The sequence below is a fragment of the Phalacrocorax carbo genome, chromosome 1, assembly GCF_963921805.1.
Source record: "Phalacrocorax carbo chromosome 1, bPhaCar2.1, whole genome shotgun sequence".
NCBI lineage: Eukaryota > Metazoa > Chordata > Aves > Suliformes > Phalacrocoracidae > Phalacrocorax > Phalacrocorax carbo.
The window spans coordinates 25,168,282-25,181,829 of NC_087513.1; the positions used below are offsets into that span (position 1 = coordinate 25,168,282).

Below are 13,548 nucleotides of genomic sequence, written 5' to 3' on the forward strand. Positions count from 1 at the left end.
TGCACACCTAAACATAGCAATAAAAAAGTCAAGAAGTACAAGACTGAAAAAGAAGGCATAACCATCTGTGGAACTGATATCCAAAAATCCCACATTGAAACTAGTCTGAAATGTAGCCTGTTGCTATGGTTCATTACCATTCATGATTTCAGCCAATGAAAATTTTATTTTCCCAGTATTTTTTATTTTTCTTGTATGTGTTTGCAACCATTTGATTTATGTTTGTTTGCAATTTCAAATATAGAAAATGGCCCACAATCTTTTTTCTTGTCTCTAGCCATTCTATTTTGGAACAGCCAACAAAACCCCAGCAACAACAACAAAACAAATGAATAATTTTGGATGTAAGGTCTGTTTGCTTTGAAAAAGATCAGTATGTTGGTGCATCAAAATGTTGCCAGATCAGATGTCTTTCTCCTTTCCAAGAGAGATGATTCTGAATTAGGTGGCTTGCAAAACAGATCAAAGGGAAGAATTTTGTCCAGGCTACTTCTGTAATTCAGTTAGTAATTATAGTGTTCAATTCTGGTCTAGGGCAATGTAAATGGCACCCTTTCTTTTCTGTATCTCATTTAATCAGATCTTGTGATTGTTCCCTGCATATCTGAGATCAAAAATGTCATTGATAAATCCAGAGGAACAAGACAGTGACTCACACATCCTACAGTTCATATTAGGTAAAGGTGAAGGGGGCACTAAAGAACAGAATAAAATATGGTTTAGTGATTGACAACACTGCCACTATGGATTGTTCCTAAATAATCTAATTTGATTTACAAGAATTCAATGTAAATATAATCCATTTCTCAAGGAAGTATCTTGTCATTTATAGTTTAGCATGAAATATATGGCATGGGAAGAATGATTTTAATTCAGTAAGCTCATGTTTGTGCAGCAACAAAAGAATAAGAAAATGTGCCTGAAACAGAGAGGCAGGGGCATACTGGGGGTGCTCTCCGCTTCCCACCGCAGGTGGGAAGGAGTAACTGCTGTCTTCAGGTCTCCGATGCATCCCAGGTTGGGGTGTTTCAGAGATCCCCCCTTCCAGCCTCAAGATTAAATTTTCTTCAATCTCTGTAAGGTAATGCTTTCTGATTTTGAATGTGCTAAATTACCTTACCCACTGGTAACTTCAGTCTGAAGGGATGAATATACAGGCTTGTAATTGTTTGGAGGACATTTCTCCAGAGAACTGATACTTTCAGGCTCCCGTTTGGTGTAGTCGTCCTGCCTGCCTATAGCTGTACAGATAAGGTCTTGCTGGGCTGCACAGTCCATGACTGCCTGTGTTTTCAGCCACAAATATGACCGACACAAAGCCAGCTTTTAGAATGTGTTTGGGAAGCTGTATTGCCTCCCTTCTTCAGCATGTGTAAATTTGTTAAAATAGGTTTAATCATGGGAAAGTAGTGGATTTCTTAGTCCCTGACATCCCTCCTTTACAGGCAAATGCTCTTTCGGTTCGTGTGCTTTTTCAGAGACAAAAGGGAATCTTTATGTGAGAGCCTCACAACCAAGTACTGGCAGCAGAGCAATAGAAGTAAAGCTGTAGTCTCAAGATTAAATTCTAATAGCTTTCTTTTTATTTTAAGATACTGAAACCTAATCCCCCTAGTTAACCCAATCACAATCTCCAATGTAACCTTGTTTTCAGCTATTAGCAGGTGGTTTTTAAAGCCCTCTTTAGATGATATGCCGGGCCCACATAGTGAAGTCAATTGTTAGACAGGATATAATTTAGACTTCAGCTCGTCCTCTCAGTTCGAAATAAAATGATTACATTTCAGGAGAGCCTAAGGGAAGATTAAAAGTTTTATATCAAAAGTTGAATATTTTCTTTTGTTGTACACTCTTCTTTTAAAGGAAATGGTATTCATTTAAAATAATACATATCCTGATGTATTTGAAAAGGCACTACTCTGAATTAAAAAGAAATTCATAAAGTATGCATGTATGGGAAAGGAAGATCGCAATCTTCATTTGAGTGTTTAGTCAAGGGTTTTTAACTCAGCCCATTCTGCTTTGTTAGTAGAATGAGGTATCTGCAAAGACGCGTTGTAAATAACAGATGGCCAATCGCATTTAGGGAGCAGCCGTTAAGGTGACAAAATCTTCTGGGGCTCCTCTCCACAGGCAGGTTATAAAGTGATATTATAGCCTCTGTTCCAGCCTGGAAAATGGTCCTTGTGTGTCTTTAAATCTGTTAAAAATGGTTCCAGGCAATAGCTCCACATAATTATAGTTCTGGTAAGATGCCTCTCATTCTTGTATCCCAAAGTGATCCAAGGCCAGAGGCCACTTGTAGAATACAAGCTTGTAAAGCTGACATGGGTCTTAAAAACAGATGGAGTAGCCCAGATATGAACAGAGTAAGAAGTGAAGAGTAAGACACGAACAACAGGATTAAGTTATCATGTGATAAGGTCAGCTAGCTTTTGCCACTGATATCAATGGGGCTGTTTTACCAAGGGTGCCCTGCACAAATTTGTAAAAAAGCATTACCTGTTAAAGGGAATTCCTGGAAACCTCCTAAAAGCAAATGTATACATGCAGTGAAGTCTCTTCTAGTTCACCACATCAGCCAAATGAGCATAGATCTTCTTTTTCCAGAAGCCATCATAAGAGTCTAAATATAACACTACTTTAGTTAAATAGCCTGCTTTCATGCCTGTAAAAATGAAGCGTGCAAAACCAGCTATTCTTACTAATGGGGGAGGTCACTGAACTGGCAAGCTGAAGTTTTCTTGTGATTTTATTGCAGAAAAAATGTTAATTTATTTCTGTATATTCATCTGTTTAAAAAATGAATTATTTTACCTGTTAGCACTAATGCACGCAACTATCTTAACGCAGCGTTAACAGCATTAACATTATGTTAATTTGCCTAATACCAGTGGTGCTTGTTTTCACATGTGGACACCTGACCATGGGAACCCAGGTTAACACCACCCCATTAGCCTCCATACTGCCAATTAAATAGACAGACAATAATAAATATTGAGGTTGATTGAGGATTTAAGAAGGATGGGTGCTCATGGTACAGAACAGTGAAGGTCTGTGTTCAACTGATATTATCTCTTACAAAGAAGATGAATTGTTAATGTGCTGTTATTCCAGATTTCTAGAAGAACTAATGTGGTGGGGGAATTAAGAAGACAATTAATGGCCACCGAGGAAGAAGGCAGTTTATCATATCCTCCTCTGACTGTGACCACTGGAAATGATATATGCATCCTTTTTTATGCTAGTAATTTCAGCCTCAAAGCCAACAGTTCAGTTTTTATAGATTTGACAAATGCAACATTTGTAACTCAGAATGTGGATATTTCTTCCTCTGAGTGCTCAGGCATCAACACAACGTGAGTAGCACAAGAAATTTTGTATCATAATACATGTGATTCTAAAAACTAATCAGAAATGGTGCAATGTCAAGGTAATATGAATTTAATTTTCTTCTTCTAAAGCACACAAAATAAAAAATACTAAACTGGATATTCTAGGAAAAGATTGAGTCAAGACCACAAAAATAGTTCAGATGTAGCCTCTTATTTTCACATTTTTTTTCCTCTTTAATTCCTTACTTCCTTGTTTGTTAACATTTGGTCCAAACAGGTTTCCCTGTGCCCAATCTCACCATCACAGAAATCTCCACTGGCACTAACGAGATCATAATTTTATTGTAAAATTCCCTTGAAGGGGAGTATTGCTAGTTACTAGGTAGTAATTCAGCTGGAAGTGCATTAATGAAACATGATCTCTGTTTTCCTTTACTTTGAAGCACCTGCTCTTGGGTAAAAAAAACTCTAGAAATATTTTGTCATATTTTTCTGTGTACTGAACCTTTGCTATATGACTTTTGTAATTGCCTATTGATTTAGAATATTCCCTCCGATTGAAATGTCACAATGATCTAATTAAAGCTGACTACTCTAACATTAAAAATCTGTTTCTTATTCTTAGACTGTCATTAAAATACACAAAGCCAGTGAATGGAATCAGCAGCCTAGAGATAAGGTAACTTATGATTTATTTTTAAATAGATCTTTGTGATGTACAAAGCCTGTTTGTAAATTAGGAGCAAAAAAAGAGGGAGAGTTAACTGAACATGTTTTTTAAATTATGATTTGCTTTCTTTTCTGCTGAGTTACTATACAGGAGAACAATGATACAGTCTTTTTATAGAGAATATATTAATATGCTCAGGTAAAGTTCTGAAAAAGTGGTGTAGGCAAAGAGCCTTACTGTAAGGTACCGATATATGCAACGTCCTGCTTTGCTAATAGGATCAGACCAAAATCCTGCCTCAGGGAAATCTAACTGTGATTTGTGAACAGTTCTAGGAGCTGAAGTCTGCTTGCATGTCCAGCGTTGTCCTAATATGTCCTAATATGGATTACCAGTGTAGCCTGTCAGAGCTAGCTTGTGGCTAATGAGGGATGCAAAAACCTGTAATTTTTCGGCTCCATGGATGGTAACAAGACCACAATTCTCCTACCATGAGAAGAGGGAAGAAAAGTTACAGAATGGGAAGACTTGGGGTGAAAAGTCAAAGGGAGAACTTGCAGCTGTTGCTTTTACTAGTGGATTCTAGGGATGGGGAAAGCATCTGCTACTGATCGAGGGCTGCCATACCGCTGCTGGTCCACAAACCTCAGTTCTTTCCTCAGCAGCAGGAGCAGCAGTTAAAATGCAGAAGGGCATTCTGCATTTAGGTAAAAGGACCCCCAGAAGGACTTGTTTTGAAGAGAGTCAGTGATGTGTTTGGAGTTGTATTTGGAGTGCATAGAGACACTTGCAGTCACCATCAGAGCCCATGATACGTGGCAAAAAACCAAACATGCTTTGTTATTTAACATCTCCCCTCCCCCCCAAGCATCTAGAGCTTTGTGAAAGAACATAATGTACAGATAAGTTTGCTGTTATTATAGTATTTTTACTTTTTTGACTATTGTAGTTAGTTGTGTATAGGATCCTCGAGACTTGTCCTTGGTGGCAGTCAAGCATTTCTTGGTTTCAATAGTGTAAAATATCAAAGGGGCATGCATTTCCCTGAACAACATGGGGAATTAAGGAAATATTTTCCTTGGATCCCATTGCAAAATTACTGTTCTCAAACCAAGACTCTGCCCAAGTTGTGTCTTTATTTTTACTCCAAGTCACAAAGTACCACTTTCTTTAGTGCTGCCCTGGTGCTCCTCTGCCTACTGTCTGCTGCTCCTGTCCCACACTCATACAGACAGACCCACCAAAACAGGGCCCTAGATTCTCATTCTGCTTCTTTACTCATACTAGTGCAGGTCTTAGCTGCTCTCCTGTAATCTCTTTCTGTATGAACGAATCTAGTTGCTTTCTACATTTGTCCTGAATGTGACCATCCTCAGCATAATACCATGCTTTGTAGTAAAATTACAGTTCCAAGAAAATAATATGAATCATAAAGCACTTGAAAATCCTATGGACCACAACACTGTGCTGCAAAACTAGCTACCAGGTTAACTGATAGATCTTAGAGGGGTTGTTTTCTTTAAAGTAGTCAACAGGTTTTGCTCAACTATACAACAGCAAATTTCAAACCTTAGGATGCTACCATAAAAACAAAGTACTTCGGCAGTTGAAACACCTATCTTAGATTTTGAGTTCTGCAGCAGGCACAAAAAGATCAGATGCAATGTTAGTGCATGCATATAGACTTAATCAGGATTATTCAGATTTATGTTTAGTCATCTGTTAAAATCATATAATTTTAATTAATTATTGGGAGAAAACTTTAATGTGGTCATGAATCTGAGGTGCATCTGAAGAGAAGAAATTTGAAGCAACTCTGCAGACAGACTGACTGTAAATTAAAAGAGAACACCAGCACAAAAGGTGAATGGTTCATGTTTTCTCTCTTATTCTGAAATACTTTTTTACATCCTTTAAGCCTATTGTAGTAAAGACAGAAATATAAAGTTTCTCTTGTCCTGTACTTCTACTTGAATACATTATAAGTAAATACCAAAATGCATAAACGGCCCCTGAAGCTGGGATAAGAAACTCAGGCTCCAGAATAGGTGAGGACTTGAAAAGAGAGTAGGTGAAGTCCTGACTGCTGTCATGCCCAGAGAGTAATTAAAGCAGCATAGGCTGGCTGTGTTTTGCAGGCAAATTTGATTTATTTATTTGGACTAGGTGTGATCCAGGTTTTTAATAGCCTCTCAGTGCATTTAGGCACAAAAATGCCTAAACTGATTATTTTTGATGTATGACACAGGTGTTTAGAAATAGAAATAAAAAAATGGAATGGAGGAAGAAGGTGGGTGGTGGCTTCCAGGGTAGTCATTGCTTCAGCAACGCCTTGACTTTGGCAATTGACTGTGCATTGGCCTGCTTGCGGGAGGTAGAGAGTGATTGCTTTTGTAGCAGTTCTGTATTGCTTTTTTCCCTCTTCCCTTCACTTATTAAGCTGTCTTTACCTTGACCCACACGTTTCCTTGTTTTTGCTCTTTCTATTCTCCACCCCTGTCCTGTTGGGGATGGGAAATGAGCAAGAAGCTACATGGGTGCTTGGCTGCTGGCTCACATCAACCCACAACACCTCAGAAGCCTTTATAAAGAAAACTTGCTGCTAAAGACACCCCTTGTTATTTTTGCTGTTTTCTGTTGGATTATCCCTTGATTTAAGAGACAATTGTGTCATTTACACCTGTATTAGCTACCATGGTACAATATCGGATGGCATATAATGCAAATAATGCGATATACTCAACACAACCAGAACAATCCATTGATCTTTTCATGATTCAGGACACTATTCACCTTTTTTATCTCAGCATGTCTATTGTCAAGAGCTTCTAAAACCCACAGAGATATATTACAACCTCTGTTTTCCCTTTCTGGTTCACTTTGATTACATTTCTTGTTCAAGATGACTCCTTGGTAAGATTACAGTCTGCCTCAATAAACAGGATACAAGCAGAGCAAAGAGGCAGGAAGGAACAGAGCTTAGAGCCATGACTGCATTTTTTCCCCTATAAAGGCCATTTACTTAGGTGTAGAGGAGCATCCCTTGAAGACAAAGTGACACCAGAGAGGACTACATTCGAATAGCTCAATTTATTCGTCAGTAAGAGGCTCTAATTTAGCAGTATGATCTGGATCTAGAGCCTGCCCTTACCACCACTAGTCTATCACCTCGTGCTGAGCAGCTAGTCATATCCCACCTCCTACTAACAGCTGCAATAGCTGCTTCGCCCTATGCAAACAGCTGCCAACTCCCTGTATCTCTCACAAGCAAGAGCAGCAGTCCCATTCATCCTCCTGCACTTGCCACTGAGAGGTGAGCCGTTAGGGAGCAGTTGTAGAGTGTTTCTGGTAGTGCTAGTTTTAGAAAAGTGAATACTGCTGCAGCAGGGGTAGGAGCAGTAGGCAGTTGTTTTTGCTGGAAGAATCATCATCTCAGCTCTCTCAGCAGCTGATGACGTCCAGCTGTTCAAGCACCTGTCTGTCATCTTCTCTGGGAAAAGGTGTCAAAGTGGATGGAAGTGCAGAGCATTAGTATTTCCCCCACTTACATTCATAAGTACTTGACTGTTGTTGTTGCTCATAGCATGTATAGAATAGAATTGGCCCAAGAACCATGTTTTAAAGTCTTTTACCTAACAGTTATGTTTCTCTTTGAATCTTTGAAACTGTAGTCATTCCAGCTAGCTTCCTGTCCAGAAATATCTCTCCTTGTAATAAATAGCCACATGAGACGTTGATCAGTAACAGGTGGTGGCATTTAGAGTTCATATGGTTATCTGGCACAAGGGAGTCTGGCCTATGACCAGGAGTTGTTTGTGCCTCAATACGTAAAGTACCTAATGTCTGTGTGGAAGTTTGCTTCCTGTATTGGCTCTAATGTTTAATATGAACACAGCATTTCCTATAAAAGCCAAGGTACTTTCAGTACTGCGAATAAAATCTTTGTCATCTCTCCTCCCCTTGTCATTCATTTGCTATATTGTGCTCATTCTATTTGCTATCTACTCATCTAAGAAAATATTAAGTAAATAAAATAATTCAGGATAAAAACCAGTATTAGTAAGTTAACCATGCTCAACTAGTTCATTAATTAGAATCTTAATTCTCATAAATCTGCAAGTAGCATAAAATTTTGGTCTTTGGTGCAACAGGAAGAGACAGTGTTCTCTTGGAGATTGCTTTAGACTGTACTTACATACATAGTCTTATAAAACTTGCTTGTTCATATCGTTAAGTCTCCAAAGAATTTCCTTATTTACCACTTATCTTCTCAGCAAAAGTACAGAGCACTCCCAGTATCTGTGGCTGGCACAAACATTTACATAAACTTCTCTGTGCTTATAACTGGCCTTCAGCTGGTGCCTATAGCATTGCTACTGAGACAACATGGAAATTCTGTTCAGATTGTGCTGTTTATCAGGAAAAGATTCCTTTCTTCTAAAAATTAATATCTAGGCTAATACATCTTCTAATTTTGTAACTTTATCACTATAACAATTGAATATTTTCCATAAATATTTGTGAACATGTACTAGATGAAATTCAATTTTTTTTCTTTTTCACTGATGCTTGCAGCTGAATGTTGTCTGGAAAGAGCTGTTTAGGCTCAAAACATAAGGAATGCCATAAAACAAAACATCCTTTTCTCACCTGAATGACACTTTGAGTTCTAGGATTCCTTCTGAGCATTTTGAAACTCTCGAGGATTATGAAGTTATATAAGTCAAACCCCAGAGATTATTAAAAGGACAAAAAAAAAGAAAAAAGAAAAAGAAAAGACTCAGTTACTGTAGTAACCTAACTTGTCAAATTTTGTGTACTACTTCTACAGAGCATTTTTCTGTTGAGTTTAGACTCTGTGTAGCGTGGATGGCATGCTACTGAAAGCAATTGATTTGAACAAATAAGCAATATTCTACAACAGAGAATATTCTCCCTCTATATACTTATACCCTATTGAACATAAAATATTCTATATTGTGCCACATTAATTTTTCAAACCTGTCGTATTTTTCAAACTGCTTATTTTTATTTATTTTTCAACTCTGTCATAATTGCATCTATTACCCTAAATTTTAAAATCCACATACAGTGTTACCCATTGTGGATAGACAGAATATTTCATTTTGTAACAAGTCTTACTTATTGCTGAAAAGATTCCACTTCTAAATTCCTTGTGGTAATCAAGAAGCAGAAAAACCCTTCAGCAAACTATATAAAGCAATACACGCATAGACCAAGTAGGGTTAAAGTATTAAGCAATGTTAAATAAGCAGAAAAGTTTATAATTTCCTTATGAGATAACTTGAATACCTAAAAGTAACCGGGTAAAATGTGGTAAACACTAGGACATAGTTCTGATCTTTAAAAGATCCGGATGTACTTCAGGATGTTCTCAATTATTTCTGTTTCAGAAATCTGGGAGATGTTCAGACTGCAGTGGTAGAACTATCTATATATAAATCCCATTATTATAAACTACTGGAAGCTGCTGCAATACAGCGCATACACAGACCTTTTCAAAATGAGAAAATATTTGTGCCAAACCCACTACAAATTGGGAAACTAGGGCTGACGACCCCTCCCCACCTTCCAGTGAGAGCAAACTCTGTCTTCTGCTGCAAATTCAGACATTTGCAAAGGAATTGCCATTTAGGCATCTGAGCCAAGGAAGAAGTGCAATGATAAATCAGAATGGTTATCATGCCTGTACCTATCATAAAAGCAATTTTCAAAAAATCCCATAAAATGTTTATTGAGAGCCACTGCAGGCCTACTGCCAGTCTCTCAGGTTCTGCTCCACTGGTTATAAACTGTTGGTAACTGATGAAATGCTGCATTGGCAGAGGCCCTTGAAGAATGAAATCGCATTTGCTCCTTGCCTGCCACAGCTATGGAAAGCTGTGCTTGTGAGATGAAACTCTAAGAAGTAATAAAAACATATTTACAGTCTCTTCACTTATGAACAATCTTAATGATATGGGAGGCCAAGCTAAGATACCAACTGTGATGTTTGCAGCTAGCAATAATGAACCTTTATCTGCCACCAGTACTTTATCAAATTAATATTAACTTTTTCCTTCTGTCATTTTGAATTTTTTTTCTCTCTCTTGTCTTTCTAGGTTTTTAATGACCAACAATTTCTATGCAGGCTCGGCTAGAAATTGGTCCACTTTGGATTCAGTTGAGATTGTACAAGATGGAGAAAAGTTCGCTAAATTTAACGTTTCTGTCATCTCTGCTCCTGCAGAGTATTCATTTCACTGTCAGCTGGTGGGAACAAGCAATCTCTATCCTGCAAGGCTGATTCCATCCAACAATGAGGCAAAAAACTGGGATGTTTTCATTTCCAGGTTGCAAGTGAGTACCCATTGCCATTTCAGAGATAATTCCAAGAACTGTTACTTGCTATTGTAGGTGTTGAACGACAAACGCCTTTACTTTCATTTCAGCCGGAAGGAAAATGTAAAAGAAAAGCTATTCCCCCTAGGTGAGCTATTCAACAAGGGGGTAAAAAAGGCATCAGTTGCTGAACAAAAAGAACATGAAAACACAGCTTTGAAAAACAAAAAACGATGAAGTTGTCCACAGAAAAAAAACAAAACAGTAAACCCAAATGCGGGTAATCAGGCAAAGAATTACTAAGTCCCCATGCCTGTTTAATGAATTGGGCTGCTATTGGAAACATGGGCCTCTTAGGTGGGTGGCTTTATGCTGCTTACTTTGTTTTCATTTGATTTCTTTGCACTTTATTTACCTAGGAAAGTACAGCTTAGTGGGGCTACTGTTTTCAGTGACATAGACTGTCTGTACAACTTCACACAGAAACAAAGCCCAGTGCAATTAGATTTAAGGGAAAGTTTGCCATGGAGTTCAGTCAGGAACAATACTAGGTCCCGCATGGCCCAGAGGAAAGCAGTTGGCTTTTTTTTTTTTTTTGAATACGGCATAGATTTTCTGTCTATTTAGTGCAGTAATACAGACTACATATGTGAGGTGTAGGTGATTGCATCTTTATTATTCTGAGCATTGATCTTGACTTAGGAGAAGCACATCAACATTTATACCTCTAAACAATATTGCACCAAGGGATTTCTTTGATTAAAGACTTTATCGAAATGAGAAGAATAATTCCAAACTGGACTCTCTTTGTCAAAGACGAGCGAACCCCATGATAACTGGATCCAAATGCTGATATAATTTTATTTATGGTTTTGATAACAAACAAAATCTCAATCATCTGAGTCCAGATTTGACATTTCTGCTTAAACAATGGAAATCTCAAAGGAACAGCATTGGCACTGACATGTATTTTCCACAAATTCCAGGATCAAGTCCCGCAGTTTTTTGAAAAGCAACAAAGCAATACACACCAATGCTGTGAAGGTTCCTCCTCATGGTATTTTTTGTGCAAAGGCCTTAAAATATCTGAGTTCACAACTGTACTTTGCCCAGTCACTCTTTGAAGTTAGACTTTGGCATCACTAACCTATGAAAGTACATAGGTTATGAAAATAGGAAGTGTCCATTTACAACCTATATTTTCCTTTAATCTCTATATACATTGATACAGCTGCCTTCTCAAAGCTTAGAGAGAGGCCTTGCTCCATCCTTAGTAGGCATCTTTCATTGGAATCTTGTTCAAGAGCAGAAGCAGGCTTCCCACCTTCTTATTGATTTGGAGCAGCAGCTGCTTCTGCTGTTCAGACAACAGAACTTCCAGTTCCTCTCGGGAAAGGCCTTTTTCTCTGATCACATCCTAAGCATGGAACACAAACTGAAAAGTCCTGTTCTGATCTTTTCTGTTGTGTGAGAAAACAAAAAGTCACTATTCTGGGCTCATTCCCAGGTTCTATCTGAACTAGATCGAACCTTTCCAGATACCTTCCACTAATATGTAGTGAAATCTGGTTGACCTCAATATCAGTCTTTGTTCTAGAATGAGGTTTAGAAACCCCTAAGCTCCGTTACACATGGGATGTGCTCAGTGGTTGCAGGCAGCACAAAATCTTGTTGCTGAAATTGAGGAACATGAGTTTGATGTCAATGTTATGCAATGAACTAGAAACTGGGATCCAATGCCAGTCTGGCTGGTACAACAGCACTTTGCAGTGTTGGGTCCTGAAAACAGTATCACTGTATTAGAGGCACATGGTGCCTGCACAGTGAAGCCTTGCATATATTGTTCCAAGGCAAGTCTGAACTGATGCAGCCTTTTACTTTAGTTCTGGAGCTAGCTCAGTCACTACCACCAGAAGAACCGCTGTGGGATGCTGTCTAGGTGTGCCCATAACCTAGGGTGTCACCACTCACAGCTGTGCACAGTCCCAAAACTGCTCTGGTTTTGGTGGTTTTTTTTTTATTCATTTTGTTGTTGTTGTTACAGGAATGGTTGTTCTACCACAATACTTTTCATCCTTTTGAGTATCTCAGAATTGTCTATGAAGTTAAAGAGGAGGCTGCCACCAAAAGCACTGGTTTTTTTTAGTATGTGTCATAGTGGTTTAGAAGTCCCTTTGTTCCTAACAAAAACTGTGAAAAACTTTTAAATCATGAATATTATGATTCTTGCGGCTAAAATATTTCTAAGTTCAGAAATTAGATGTTCAGTGTACACATAAGAGCCATGAAAACAACATATTTTGCTTGAAGGCTTTGTCAAAGGTCAAATGATGAGAAAACTCAATTCAAAAAATTATTTTAAAACTTAACAGCAAATACGGACTAGTATAACCAAGACAAATTATGCTGGTCCAAACACTAAAATTAAAACTTCTGCAGTACAGAAGCCTGCGTCCAAAAGTCTTTTACATTCATAAAAATTAAAGAACCACATGCAAGTATTTTTAACTTTTCTATAGGTAGAAATGCTGCTGGGAGTCACATTTTTATCTCCCACCTGGGATCTAACACCCCCACAGAAATGATAAAGCTTCAGAAAAACAATAAAAGAACCCTGCATATACTTCATCTCCTGCCTAAAAATAGACATAGCATTTTAAGAATGTACAATTAAAGCTTTCACCTCAAAGGTTCAGTAAGCATAATCCTGCTTCAGAAAAAGCCCGATAGGATTGACATAACAAAATTCAGTATTTCTGGCTCTAAACCAGAAGTGGTAAAGCTTTTCTAAACCAAATACACCTGTTAAGTGCCTTGGAGAGTTCTTGTAAATGTGGTAACAAGTGTGTATTGCTTTCCAGAATTTCAATCCATTTTCTGAATACAAATGTCAAAAATCATCACCTGTTTTCTGTTTTTATTGTAAGTCTTTCAGGCTACATTTCATGATTCCTATTCACATTCTCATCTGTTGTCAAAGCAGCAGCTTAACAAGCAAAGGCTTTGGTAATCGCCTGTATTCTCTAAAACTGAGCAGTTATCCAACCCAAGTGCTTATTTTTGCTAATCCTGCTTTAATCAGAACTCTGACTGCCTATAGTGAAACCAGGCAGTATTTGCAAGTTAGCTACCATGATCTGACTTGGAAAGATTCTTCTAAGAGGCCAGAAAAGCTTGAATTGCTAAAGCTGTCTTCACCTC

The 13,548-nt window shown here is 38.0% G+C and overlaps 1 protein-coding gene across 1 annotated transcript in view; it reads left to right on the plus strand.

The window, feature by feature from the left end:
* Positions 1–13,548, plus strand: part of ATP6AP1 (ATPase H+ transporting accessory protein 1) — a 68,615-nt gene that overhangs the window by 38,394 nt on the left and 16,673 nt on the right. The window contains exons 7-9 of the mRNA XM_064446397.1: positions 3,118–3,359; positions 3,961–4,014; positions 10,128–10,365. Of these exons, the coding sequence (XP_064302467.1) occupies positions 3,118–3,359; positions 3,961–4,014; positions 10,128–10,365 (534 nt within the window). The remainder of the gene's footprint in view (positions 1–3,117; positions 3,360–3,960; positions 4,015–10,127; positions 10,366–13,548) is intronic.